The sequence below is a fragment of the Solea solea genome, chromosome 14 (genome assembly GCF_958295425.1).
Source record: "Solea solea chromosome 14, fSolSol10.1, whole genome shotgun sequence".
NCBI classification, from domain to species: domain Eukaryota; kingdom Metazoa; phylum Chordata; class Actinopteri; order Pleuronectiformes; family Soleidae; genus Solea; species Solea solea.
Genome location: NC_081147.1, coordinates 18,847,412 through 18,860,585, shown reverse-complemented (window position 1 = coordinate 18,860,585; position 13,174 = coordinate 18,847,412). Strand labels below are relative to the sequence as shown.

The following is a 13,174-nucleotide window of genomic DNA, read 5'->3' as shown; positions in this document are numbered from 1 at the left end:
TGGGATGATACCACTTTTTTGTGTCCGATACCGATATCACAAACTTGAGTATCCACTGATAATGGCAGACCATTTATGAACTATAAAGCTGTTAACAACACATTTGTGCCGAGTCATTTCAAAGACATAATTCTCCAACTGTGTTGAATAAATGCTGTTCTCCCAAAATGAAGAAACAAACAGCCCAAACATGACTCAGCTAAAATGCTTTTGTATGCGATATATGAGATATTATTATAATCCCTTATATTACATTATAATCTCACGATTAAAGGAGAAACAACACTAAACTGCAGCATCATGCAAAGCATGCTGGGAAAATGTACCTACAATACATGCCACACTAATAATAAGAAGAAGAAGTAAAAGAAGAAGTGTTGAGTAAAGGTTGGGTGATAGTGTTAGTAGCTGATCTGTCACAGCGCACTGGTTAAAAAAGTGTGGCCATTATTTTTATTATCAGTGATGACAGAAAGCATTGTTGGCATTGCTTTTATTTTAACATCTTCTCTTCCTGTAGGGGTCGCCACAGCGGATCAGCTGCCTCCATCTTGTCCTCTCCCTTGTGTCCTCTTCTGTTACACCAGCTGTCCTCATGTCCTCCTTTACAACATCCATGATCTTTCCCTGTGGTCTTCCTCTTTACCTCCTACCCGGCAGCTCCAAAATAATCGCTATTTCTCCTCTGCATGTGACCAAACCATCACCTCAACCTTATTTTTACTTGCAAACTGTTCAACCTGACCTGTCCCTCGAATATGTTTATTTCTAATCCTGTCCATCCTGGTCAGAGGAGAGGAGAGAAGAGAAGAGGAGAGGAGAGGAGAGGAGAGGAGAGGAGAGGAGAGGAGAGAAGAGAAGAGAAGAGGAGAGGAGAGGAGCTAATGCTTCTGCAAACCAGTCTGTCTGGAGGGGCATTGTGCCAGTACTAAATATAGCTGCAAGATTAGGGAGACAGAGTAAGAGAGTGAGAGAGAGAGAGGGAGAAAAGGACAGAGCGACTTATGCATCATGTTACAGAAAAGATACATGTTTTCCAAAATCTGCATTTCAGAACAAATGTGTCCTTTCTGTTCATTTCACTTCCTCTCTACCTGTGTATATTATTCGACTGTCAGCTTGTACACCTCTCTCTTTGCTTGCCTCCATCCATCTCTCACCTCTCTCTCTCTTTTGCTCAGACTTTACACATGTATCTGTATTTTTCCACCTTGCTTTCCCTGCGTTCGTTGTCGTGTTTTTCTAATGACTCCAGCCGTTTCCTCCCCTGCTTTTGTAGCAGCAGCTGTGTTGAAGCAGGTACTGCACGCTATCTGGCCTGAGAGTGTGTGTGTTGTTAGATGGTATCACCGTTGTACTGCGTGTGTGTGTGTAACTGTGTGTGAGTGGGAGAGAGAGCGAGAGAGAGAGAAAGGAGTGGGAAAGTTAGTGTTTTTGGATGTCTCTTGTGAACACAGAGGACAGAGGACCTTTTTTCATTTTATTTTACAGTACAAACAAACAGCGTTATCTCCAACAGAAACGTGGATCCACAGGCCTCGTCTGTCTCTGTCTACTGAAGGACATCATGAGAATTTAATGTTGAACAGTGTGTCAGGCCTTTCATTTCTCCTATTTGAATTAAAAAAAAAAATGTCCACATAAAAAATGTTTATTAATTAAATGTACTATATTCATACCTTAGAAAGTAAAAAACTATTCTACACTAGTCACAGACAATACATGACAGGAAACTCCATAAACCCTCTATTAACTATGAATATCTGTACATTTTTTGTGTTTTATTGTTATTTTGTCCATGTTTGCATAGTGCAACAGCCTGCTGCTAGCATATATGGCTATAAAATATGAAAATATACTATAATTAATATAGTCCAGCAACTTAATGGCATGTGCAGAAGAAGATTTTGAATAAGAAACTAGTCTCCTTCGTCAAGATGTGGCTCATTTTTGTTCATCAGATCGAAACATCAAATAATGCTTGAAAAGCACGAAGAGGAGTGTTTTTGAGGGAGAGATGCGCGCGGTGGATTAGTGGTGGTATATAAAGGTGAGGTGGCATGTAAGTGGTGCAGGCCATGGGGGAGGTGTAGGAAGGCTAGAGGTTTTGTGGTTGGGGGTCTAGTGGGTAAATAGGTGAGGGCATATTTGTGGTCTGACATGCTTGGTCCTGTCAGCTGGAGGATGCAGGTACCAGTAGACAAGCGAGGAGATCAGAGAGCCTGTTGGATGTTATCTCTGTTCCCATATCATACTGTACCTGCAGGTCGACTCCCTGAGGTAGCAGCCAATCACATCCTCTCTCTCTGCTCCACCTGAGCTTGATTTGCCAACATCGACACAACACCACCAATGGCACATGTTGTTTTGCTTGACACTAGCATGATTCTTTCTTTTCATGATGACACGGTGCTTTGGCAAGCATATAATCATTAATTTACTCGTATTACTGTAATTGAGTAGGTTTTTTGTGTACTTTATTTTTACTTAAGGATGTTTTTTTGGAAGTACTGTACTACATTTTAATTACTGAAGAAAAAATGTTGGTCTGAATTAAAATAATAATAGGACAGGTGAATGATGATGAGGACAGGTAAATGATGAGGACAGGTGAATGATAAAGACAGGTAGATGATGAGGACAGGTGAATGATTAGGACAGGTAAATGATAAGAGCAGGTGAATGATGAGGACAGGTGCTAATTAAGGTCCCTGAGTGAGAAAGTTAAAGCATCGGTGACCCATTCTGACTGATACATTATGTGTTTACATATTTTAATTTGTCGGCACTTTAATTTGTAAAGGTTTGCCTTTAATTAAAACAGTTAATGTGACATTTGTATACCCTTGTCCTTTTTGCACTACACAAGAAAGAAAGAACCCCAACCTTGTTAAAAAAAAGTAAACTTTAAACAAGCTACTTGATTACTTGAGCACATTTTTAGACTTTTACTTGTACTTAAATAAATGTATCTTTCAATTATTTAAATTGAGAACTACAAGTTGAAAATTTAAGTTAAGTTAAATTGCTGACTTTTACACTAATTCGTACTTAATCTTAAATTCACTTAGTACTGTGACACTCTCACATGTTACTGTAATACTAAACTGTATTAGATGAAAACTGCAGTAAGAAAGAACAGTACAGGGGAGGACCCCTGGTGGCGGTGTGTGGCAATTGCAGACATATTCCACCACGGTGCGTTGTGCACGGCCACCGATTTTCCAAACGTCCTTTTTGACGCGTCACAATACACAGGTGAATGACGAACATATGTTCAGGTGATTGAGTAACTCTAAAGGCGGGCAGTAAAGATAATACATTCCCAACTACCGTAAAACGTCACAGAAGAAGAAAATAAGGAGACGTGGCAGTGACGTCAATGCCGGAAATGACCCGGATCGGAACTTTAACTCCTGCGCTCATTAGTTTTCGACTCAAACATCGGGAGCTCGGGAAATATGGTCTAATAGAAACTCAAGTAAGCTCAGTCGGATCTATTTTTGTCTTTTTTAATTAGGTGAAATTTTGCATGTCGTTTTGGTGTATATTTAAGGTAATGAAGAATGTTATACCGCGTCGAAAACATTGGTTAGCATCTTTGCAGCTAACGTTAGCCGGTGGTTAGCCTGTGGTTAGCCGGTGAGGCCGCGATCAGCTGTGTCGTGATGGGCGGCCTCCACATACACAAAGCTGTTCCTCACTTCGGATTACCTTTGTGACATAATAATGTGTATTTTAAGCTTGGCTCACCTGTGGAGTTTTTGTCATCACGAGTTGTGGCGCTCGTTAGCCGTCTGTCGCTTAACCAAGTGTGAGCTAACGGTGCCGGAGACTGGTGTAGTTAAAGCATACAAAATGTTGTTTTAATTGGTGAATTTTCAGACATGTGTGTACCTGTGTCCATGAAGGATACTTCACCCTGGATGTGAGTTCGTCGACACAGCGGGAACTCTTTATTATTCATCCATACCACAGAGCGGAGGAGGGCCCGATACTCCCCGGTGGTTTTCTGCAGTGACAGCGGGCTAGCGACCCCTCTTCCAGCGGCAGGATGACGTGCCGTGACCGGACCGTCGAGTTCCAGTCGGCCTGTAAATCTCTTCAGGGCAGACAGGTATGTTAACGACATGACAACAACAACAATAATAAAGAGGTCACTTAACGCTAGATAAGACATTTCTGTTCATTGTTGCGTTGATTTGGTTACTTTTGCTTTTGGTTCTGATTCCTTCGTTATCATCACTTGCTAATGTTTCTAAATAATTATAATAATGGTTAGTGCTGCTTTGGGACACTCAATTATTTTACATGGAAACATGTGTGGGATTTTATACGTCTCCATGTGAGAGCCTCGGGTGCCTTTATCCAGTGGCTTTAGGAAGTCTAAATAACAGAAGACTACTGTGTCAACTGAAATAATGGGTATCTTCAAAAGTGCATGCTTATAGCACAGCACAAGTGTTGTTTTGTATTTATGAATGACGAGGCACACAGAAGCAGCTGTGAGAACCATATCTCCTGTTGTCTCTGCTCTGTTTCAGTATGATCCCACTGTCAAACATATCTCAGATCATCCCCTTTATGCACCACTGTGGCTCCCAGCCCATTCAGAAACCTTTAAAAACGAAACAAAACTGTATTGATGCAGTTTAATCCAAATTCCAAAAAACAACAGCAGAAAATCACAAGTCCTTAATTTATTTAATATGTTTATTTATTGTTTAGCGGCAAGACTTCCTCAAAGGAGATGTCCCATCAAGAATAAAACATCTAGAGAGATCTAGAAAGGTTTTTGTTCAACTCAGTACTTTTGTGTGTGTTTCCTTGTTGTACAGTAATAATAATTATAACTGTTTATGGGGATCTGAATTCAAAGCCTTTAAAAGTCAATACCTGATCATCAATCCTTTGCCGACTCCTCTCTGCATTTCTTTTTCTTTTTTTGACAAACTAAGTACAAAGTGGTGCTTCTTAACCTGTGTGAGTTAACATGCCTGTTTTACTTTATGTCTACCCTGGCAACAATAGAGGATTATTATTCTCAATAAAATGGTAAAAAGAGGCAAGTCAGTGTATAGTATGTCAATATATTGGCCAACGGTTGTTCTCCACAAGGGGGCACTACCGGATCACTGAAGGAATCATTTAATTTTTATTATTCAGTGAACCAATTATTTGTCACACTTGTGATATATGTCATGGTTGCTTACCAGCGTCTTAATTTTTGTATGTGTGTTTTGTATAACATGTGTTTTTACTTCCCCTAGCAGAATGGATTGCAGCCCAGTAAACCAGCTCACAGTGCTCTTAGACAGCGCAGTGACTTCACACTTATGGCTAAGTAAGTTCTTCACTGTCTGTTTACTCGCATGTTTTGAAAGCTCAATATTTACTGGCACTTGCGTATAATTTTAGGGGAGGGATTCTTCACAGACTGTCTAGCTTATAGCTTTTCTTAAAGCTTGTTAGCAGGGAGATACTGATAAAGTTGATGCAATCTAATTTAACTTTTGGTTAGAATAACATTTAATTTATTTTTTGTTTATTCCCTTGCAGGAGAATTGGAAAAGACTTGACCAATACATTTGCCAAACTGGAAAAGCTTACTATTTGTAAGTTACCCATTAATTTTGTTTTAGCATCAATTAAAATCCTAGGCTTGTTAAAGATATCATCCAATGCACACATTGTTCATGTTGTATTTGTTTTTGAGGTGTAGCACAATAGTCCAATAAAAGCTTTTCTATTTTATTTTGATGCTTTAGTGGCAAAGAGAAAATCTCTATTTGATGACAAGGCAGTGGAGATTGAGGAGCTAACGTACATTATAAAACAAGTGAGTTGAATGGTTTATATCCCATGAAATGTGGATTTGCAAACATACTATATAGTACTTGTGAATAAAGCAGTTATCTATGATCCTGTTACTAATTTTGCATTGATATTTTTAGGACATCAACAGTTTAAACAAACAGATAGCACAACTGCAGGACTTGGTGAGGTCCCGTGGAACTCCAGGCAGCAGACATATCCAAACCCACTCTACCACTATAGTGGTGTCATTACAGGTATATTCATTGATGTGCTAATTCAACATAAATGTATATTACATGGCATGACATTCCATTTTATAATAAATATTTTTCATGTGCCAAATTTTAAAACTATAATCACATTGTGCTATTGTTCACATACAAGAACATGAAGGGTAAAGGTTTGTATTGTAACAGCCTTTACAAATGTTTCAAGAAATCCTGTGTAAACATTGTTTACCTTTTAACTAATGTTTTTTTTGTTGTTGTTGTCCACAGTCCAAACTGGCTTCAATGTCCAATGACTTCAAATCAGTTCTAGAAGTCAGAACGGAGGTGAGATGAGAAACAAATGAATGTCTTGAATGAGAAATGGTTTTCCTCTCATTTATTTTATTTTTTATCTTCCTTTCATCCCTCTGTTTTCCTGCAGAACCTGAAACAGCAGCGCAGCAGGAGAGAGCAGTTCTCCCAGCCCCCTGTCTCGTCTTCTCCTCTGATGACCAACAATTTCAGTATGTCTGTCCACACCGTGGCTTCGTGCATGTAGTTGCTTACAAATGATTCCTTTTTTAAACATTCAAGTAATGGCATAAGAGGTAAACAATGCATGCTGTTGTAGCTACTTAAAGGAGTGTTCACTCTATACTGACTTTTGAGGGTGTTTGTTTTTTAGCCTCAGACACATTTCGTGCAAATAACCATTTCTCAATGTTTGACATACCGGTCAGAATCGGTCTTGGATCAGAACAGTGATGTTACCTGAAATGTGGGACAAGTTAAATATGACCTGCTCCTAATCAGTCATCTGACTCATGGAACCTTGCTTGCAGTTTTAAAAGTGTATTGCGTGAACACACCTTTATTTAGCCTTGAGGCAAATTTTAACATATCTGGCTCTTACTCAAACAAATGGCTAAACATGCTACTTGATGGAGACCCTGGAATGAACACAGGCAGCTTCAATATGCAGGCATTTACACTGGCAGTAAAATGTTCCTGAGCAGCCTTTTGTGTGTCAGTATTAGTACAATTTCAAGCAAAGTGTTAATTTTAAATACCTTGAAAATTAACACACAATGGATCAGCTTAATTGTATTGATAATTAATGCTAATGTGTCCAGACAGACTATTGTGTTGACCCAGTATGAGTAATATACTTAAAATGTACTTGAATTGAAATATTATAAAAAATATTTGAGATAAAAATCATATATTTTATCATTTGAGGATATCTACAATCGGCACACTGCTTGAAATGTATTCCACATGTGACATAGGTTAACCAGGAACTTTGATAGCCAGTGTACTTCTCAGAACAGCTGTTGTAATAGGGAGCTGCTCGAAGTCCTTGTGAATGATTATTACTGTATTTGGTCTCTATAATGCAAAAATTAAAAAATATTTTAGGGAGCCGCAAAAAAGGGGCCCAGGAGCCGCATGCAGCTCGTGAGCCGCGCAATGACTACCAGGGCTATACAACCTCAAATTTAAAAGGTATTTCCCTGGAATGTTTGACTCCTCCAGCGGTTTTAACTAGCTTCTGTATGTGTCCGCTGTTCTCACTGCTTTCCCCTCTACTATTAAGCCTTTACATCTGATGGTGTTGAAAATGTTTTTTTGTCTTTTGTTTTGCTTGTTGTCTCCCTTCAGAGAGCTCAGTCCTGATGCAGGATGAGTCGCGGAGTCTGGGGGATGTGGCCATCGATATGGACTCTCAGACCAATCCCTTGCAACTGCAACTTATTGATGAGCAGGTAACCTTAATTCTTTGACGTTAATGTGAAATTTAAAAGCTGTGTTTATTTGCACTGATGTTTCCCCCTCTTTGAAATCCCACTGACTGTGTCATAACAGGACTCATACATCCAGAGCCGTGCAGACACCGTGCAGAACATCGAAAGCACCATCGTGGAGCTGAGCTCTATATTTCAGCAGCTGGCTCACATGGTTAAAGAGCAAGAGGAGACGATCCAGAGGTGAGATGGAAAAAGACAGAGGAGATGGGTACATAGGATTTTTAGAAAAATAAGGGAAACGGTGCACCTACATGGGACATATTGGCGAAACTACATACATAGTAATCAAAATATATTCAAAGCAAAGATTTCTTCACTGTTGCTCTTCAAATATTAAGCATCTCTTATTTTACAATTTGATTTATAAATGTATAATAATTAATACATTTTTTATTAATCTTTAATCTAATTATGACAATTTTAATTAACCCATGTCAGATTTAAAAGGAAATCGTTTGTATTTGTGAAACTGCAGTGTCACTGATTTCTCTACCTGTCGTGTATCTCTTACAGGATCGATGCAAATGTGGAGGACACTCAGCTGAACGTGGAGGCCGCTCACTCAGAAATCCTCAAGTACTTTCAGTCAGTCTCCTCCAACCGCTGGCTGATGATCAAGATCTTTCTCGTCCTCATCGTGTTCTTCATCATCTTTGTCGTCTTCTTTGCCTAACGTAAGGAGGAGCATTTCAAGGAAGGTGGAAGACACATCGCATGAGGGGACATGAACGTTAAAACTGGACTGAGACGACAAGTCCAGGTGAAGGACGGGCTTCTATAGCAAAAGGACGGTTTGATGGAGGCTGGAGGAACTCACAGTTTAAAACAGAATTGTTTGGTTTTTACCAAGCCACAAACTCTCAGTCTTTCTTTGATGAATCTGTGAAGAGAGGTGGTGTTGAACTGTGTCCTAATTAAAGAAAAAACTAAAATCCCACTTTATATAGAGATTGCAGAAAACTGCTCTTTATTGACCAACTTCTCATAAACATTTAATCAAAATGGCTATAATTTAATGGTTTGATTCTGCAAACTGTCTTTTTAATTGAGGGTTTTTTTCTTGTTCACCCCCTTTGCCACATTTTTAGCATTGTTGTTATTATTTCAAAGCCAAACAGAGCTGCAGTTCATCATCAGATCATTTTGCTTTTTTAGTTTACCTGCTTTTTATTCAGGAGAATAACTCCAATAATTCTTCACGTAACACCATTCAGTTATGATGTGACAATTTTTTTTTATCAGTATATTTTTCTTTCAAAGCCTGTTTGCCAAATGAGTACTCTTGTTTAACTGTGACATAATACGAAGACATTCTTTGTGGTTTGGCTTTTTGTCTTCCAAAGACATGGGAGGGCAAATAAAGAACGAGAAAGTTTTCAAGTAAATTTCAGGAATGGGCTGTACGAAATGTTAATAACTTATGTAAAGAAACAGCTTTTTAACTATGGCCGTTGGCCATGAGGCAGGTTGTGCAAGTGCTGCAGACCAGTATCTAGTACTTATGAAGGGGTTACTCTGGGTTTGAAGGCCTATTGAAGTGACTCATTCAGCCAGATTCCCTGGAAGTGTCTGGTTGGATATCACTGTAAAGTAGTTGCTTCGCTTCTTTGTCTAATGTTATTTAATTTACCACTACTTTTTAAGAAAAAAAGAAAACATTCTCCTAACTTTGCCCTCGTTTTATTTTTAGCCAAATGCCTTGACCTACGTGTAAAAAGTGCAAATATTGTTAATGATGTATCGATAAGAACGTGTGTATGAATCAAATAATGAGGTGCTGGCATTTATGGCTTGGATATTGAGATAATAGGATTAGTCTGCAGTGATATGATAAGCCATGCTGAGACCGAGGCAGTGAACAGGGCAACAGTTTATATGCCATGAACACGATAGACATGTAATATTTATTTTTCATCATGTTCATTTGTTACGTTACAGGCACCAGACAGATTTCTGCATAACTATTTTTCCCGCTCAACTACAATAAATAGAAAATGATGCATACATTTTCTTTTCTTTTTTTTCTTTAATAAAATTTAACATGTGCTTGGGGACCAAAATGACAAATCACGTTTAGTGTTGCGTTTCTCGACTGTACCTATATTAAAATGAGAACACAGACATATTTGTGAAAAAGGTTTTTTAATCACACTAAAGTGAAGCAGACATGTTCAATTGTCCCAAATGTTTTTTTATATCACGTACACCAACCACAAACCGTAAGATTGCAGATGATTGTTATAATTCTCCACTTGACCTGCTTATTAATGGACTCCCTCAGAGATCCAAAATGGCTGCTGAAAGATGAGTCTGTGTTGAACTTTCTCAACGTGTGGTTTTTAAAGGAGCAGTTCATGAGATATGTATAATTTCATAATATTGGTTTTCGAGATACAGTAAAATTTTACTTATAAAATAACTTTGTTAACAATCTAGCATGGCTAAAGGCTGAGAATAAAAAACAAGATATAACACTTGACAACACAGAAATTTTAAAACCAGTTCAGTAATGCCTCTGGATTTTACTTAAGTTTATCAGCTATATACAGTCTTTTTAACCCCGTCTGTGTGTGGACATTTAATAGAGGTGAAGTTATAGGAAAGAGAAACTTGTGAATGATTTTAAAATCTATTCTGCCTCTCTTCAAAATAATCTTTATAGGTACAGCTCCCCCACTATCCGTTCAAGATTATATCTCCTTCCTTTTCACCCATGGAGACTTTGCTCCAGTGGGGAAATGTTTGGCATGCTCCTGCTCCTTCCTTTCTTTGCCCTGGCCTTGATTGCCTCCTCTTCTCCTTCTCCATCCTCTTCCTCGTCAGACCAGTCCACCTGCTGCTGCAGATTCCCTCTGGAGCCTCTCATGCCGCTGCCCTTGAAGAAGTACCCTGTGCGAAACTTGGTGCGGAAAGTAACAAAAGAGAGACTCATGCTGCGCTGCCGCTTCTCAAACTCAGTGTCCTGTATCTCAACGTAATTGTTTGCGTTTATCTCATCCACACAGTCGCACAGTACTGAGCGAAACAGCCGGGCGACCTCATGAACCTCGGGCTCCATCTGTGACACCAGCCTCCTGAACCTGCAGAAACAAGACGGTAACAAGGTCGAAAGAAAGATACAGACAGACAGGTTTTGGTTTTACAAGGCCTCAGAATGCAAGTACAGATTATGTTTTCTTTAGTTGGCTTAACATGTAAATCTTTTAATATATGTTACTGTGTTTTTTTGGAAAGTATCAGAGTGCTTTTAGAGTAAAGCAGGTCTTTCTTTTTCTCAATAATGTTATGTTTTACTTGAATAACATGTTCTATTTAACTCCTCTGTTTTTTAGATTTTAACATGGTGGTACTCTATCTTTCAGTTATTTGAATCACTGCATGTTTTTTTTTTTCATCTGCTCTTCACACTGGCTCATACTTTCTGAATTTCACTGAAAGCTGTTCTACTTTGTGCCTAGTATATAATATGTCCCCTCCTCTCTTTCTCTATACAGTATGTCTCCTTCTTGTCTTTCCTGCCGTCTTCCTCACCTGACGATCACAGGACCACACTGTGCAGGAGGGATCTTAGTACAGAGGTCCTGCAGCTCCAGCAGGTCGCCGGGTGTCAGCTCGTATGGGTGTGGGGTCGGGGTGGTCGCCAGCCAGCTGTAGTCAGGTGTGGAGGTGGAGCTGCGCCGGCGACGCCTGCCCTCTGTCATCCTCTCCAAACGGATGCGTTCAGTGCGCTTCACCATGGCTCCCAGCTCCAACATCAGAGTGTTTGTTACCAACTCCTCAGCAGTGCGATGGCCAGGGACTTTGGGCTCCAGAGTGAAAACGGCAGACCAAGGAAACATCTGTGAAAGAAGGACAGGATTAGTGGAGTGCAGTATCCTTCATAACTGGCTGTGGTATTTACTTGACTATAAGATCAAATTCATAATGTTCATGAAACTAATTTTGCAGACAAACAGCTGAATCCCCCTATCAGTCAGTCTATAGAGGAGACTTTGTACATTTTGAATGCAAATTTCTTTCTATTCCTCAGTTACCAAGTCTTGTAAAGGCTTTGCACCTTTATTTCACTTGCCAAGGCACATTTCCATCCAAATATTTCCTTGCAATACATGAAAATATTACTTTGACATTTTTTAGTTTTATAACAGTGACATAACGGTCATAAAAACCTTTTCACACCTAACCTAGCACAACTTCTATCACACGCGTTTCGAGCCATGAATGTGTGATAACTCAACCCCGGGGGCCCTTTATCTAAATAACTAAATACCACATTTCTTTCCCTTTAAACGCAGCTGCTTAATGCAGTCAGTTGAGTCCTTTAACTGTTCATATGTTACACTGTAACATATAATCCTGCATTAATCAATTAAACAAAATCTGAAATGAAATGAACACAATATTGGATCCTACAAAATAATTAGTGCAAAAAGTACAAAGTCTTATCTCGTATGACTGTTGCCTTACCTTCATGAAAGTGTATCGACAAAACTGTGGCGTGTTTGTGTCTGACAGTAATCCACCTGTTGCCTGGTAAAGTCTCTGTTAGCAGCAAAATGGACATCAGGTCTCCATGGATGTGCAAAGGATGAAACTCCAACCAGTGGTACACAGATACCCGACTGCCGTGCTACCTTTAACGGTCCTTGGCAGTCAGTGTGCATACTTTAGTGAGGAGCGTGTGAAGTGTGCGTGTGTGTGTGTCCATTTGAGAATATGTAATCCTGTATTAATAAAGACAAGATGAGCTTATCTCGTGGCAGGAGCAGGGACAGGAGTATGTGTGCTTGTGTGTGTGTGACTGACCAATTTCATGTGGGGTTGGTTACATAATTGCATATATAGCCAAGTAAGCTATTCTCCTCTTTCAGCTCATAAACTAAAGCAGGCAGGGGAAAGGTACTTCCTCAAACCACACAGACAGAGATTTAAGTGGGCCTTCATTAAATTTTAACCAGCATACTCTGGTCTCTGACAGCTTGGCTACTGCCGTCACACCCCGTCTGGTCTGTGAAAATAATGAAGTGAAAGCCTGAAAAATTATTCATAGACAATAATTCCTAAGACTCTGAAAATGCTGTGGTCAAGCATTACAATAAACTTGGATAATGACCACCATTTTGTCTCACTACAAACCGCAAAAGGTGTTGGCAGATCATCTCACCAGCATATAGTACAGTATATGTATGCATATGGTGTTGTATGTAAAGTAATTGTAGGCTAATTCCTGGGTTTCTGCACCACTCAGCACTCAGCCGCCAAATCCCAGATTACATTCAAATCCAGAGCCTACCTGGAAAATGCCTGTTATAATCTAATTATAGTTGCCTACGAGTGATT

At 39.4% G+C, this 13,174-nt stretch overlaps 2 protein-coding genes across 6 annotated transcripts; one reads left to right on the top strand and one right to left on the bottom strand.

The window, feature by feature from the left end:
* The first annotated feature begins 3,269 nt into the window (after positions 1–3,269).
* On the top strand, positions 3,270–9,838 carry stx5a (syntaxin 5A). 5 transcript variants are annotated; one of them, XM_058650382.1, is made up of 12 exons: positions 3,270–3,481; positions 3,912–4,117; positions 5,274–5,344; positions 5,560–5,615; positions 5,769–5,839; positions 5,955–6,071; positions 6,315–6,371; positions 6,469–6,550; positions 7,446–7,532; positions 7,689–7,792; positions 7,893–8,014; positions 8,348–9,838. In XM_058650382.1, the coding sequence occupies exons 2-12, from the start codon at positions 4,055–4,057 to the stop codon at positions 8,505–8,507; spliced, it is 990 nt and encodes a 329-aa protein (XP_058506365.1). In that variant the 5' UTR covers positions 3,270–3,481; positions 3,912–4,054; the 3' UTR covers positions 8,508–9,838. The 5 variants fall into 5 exon arrangements, with proteins under 5 accessions (XP_058506365.1, XP_058506362.1, XP_058506363.1 ...); XM_058650379.1 differs by having other exon boundaries at positions 3,271–3,481; positions 5,271–5,344; XM_058650380.1 differs by having other exon boundaries at positions 3,271–3,481; positions 3,886–4,117; positions 5,271–5,344.
* Positions 9,839–9,978: 140 nt separating this feature from the next.
* On the bottom strand, positions 9,979–12,514 carry zgc:162144 (RD3 domain-containing protein). The gene is made up of 3 exons (XM_058650385.1): positions 12,302–12,514; positions 11,366–11,673; positions 9,979–10,914 (listed from the first exon to the last, which is right to left on the bottom strand). The coding sequence occupies exons 1-3, from the start codon at positions 12,305–12,307 to the stop codon at positions 10,542–10,544; spliced, it is 687 nt and encodes a 228-aa protein (XP_058506368.1). The 5' UTR covers positions 12,308–12,514; the 3' UTR covers positions 9,979–10,541.
* Between the last annotated feature and the right edge of the window lie 660 nt (positions 12,515–13,174).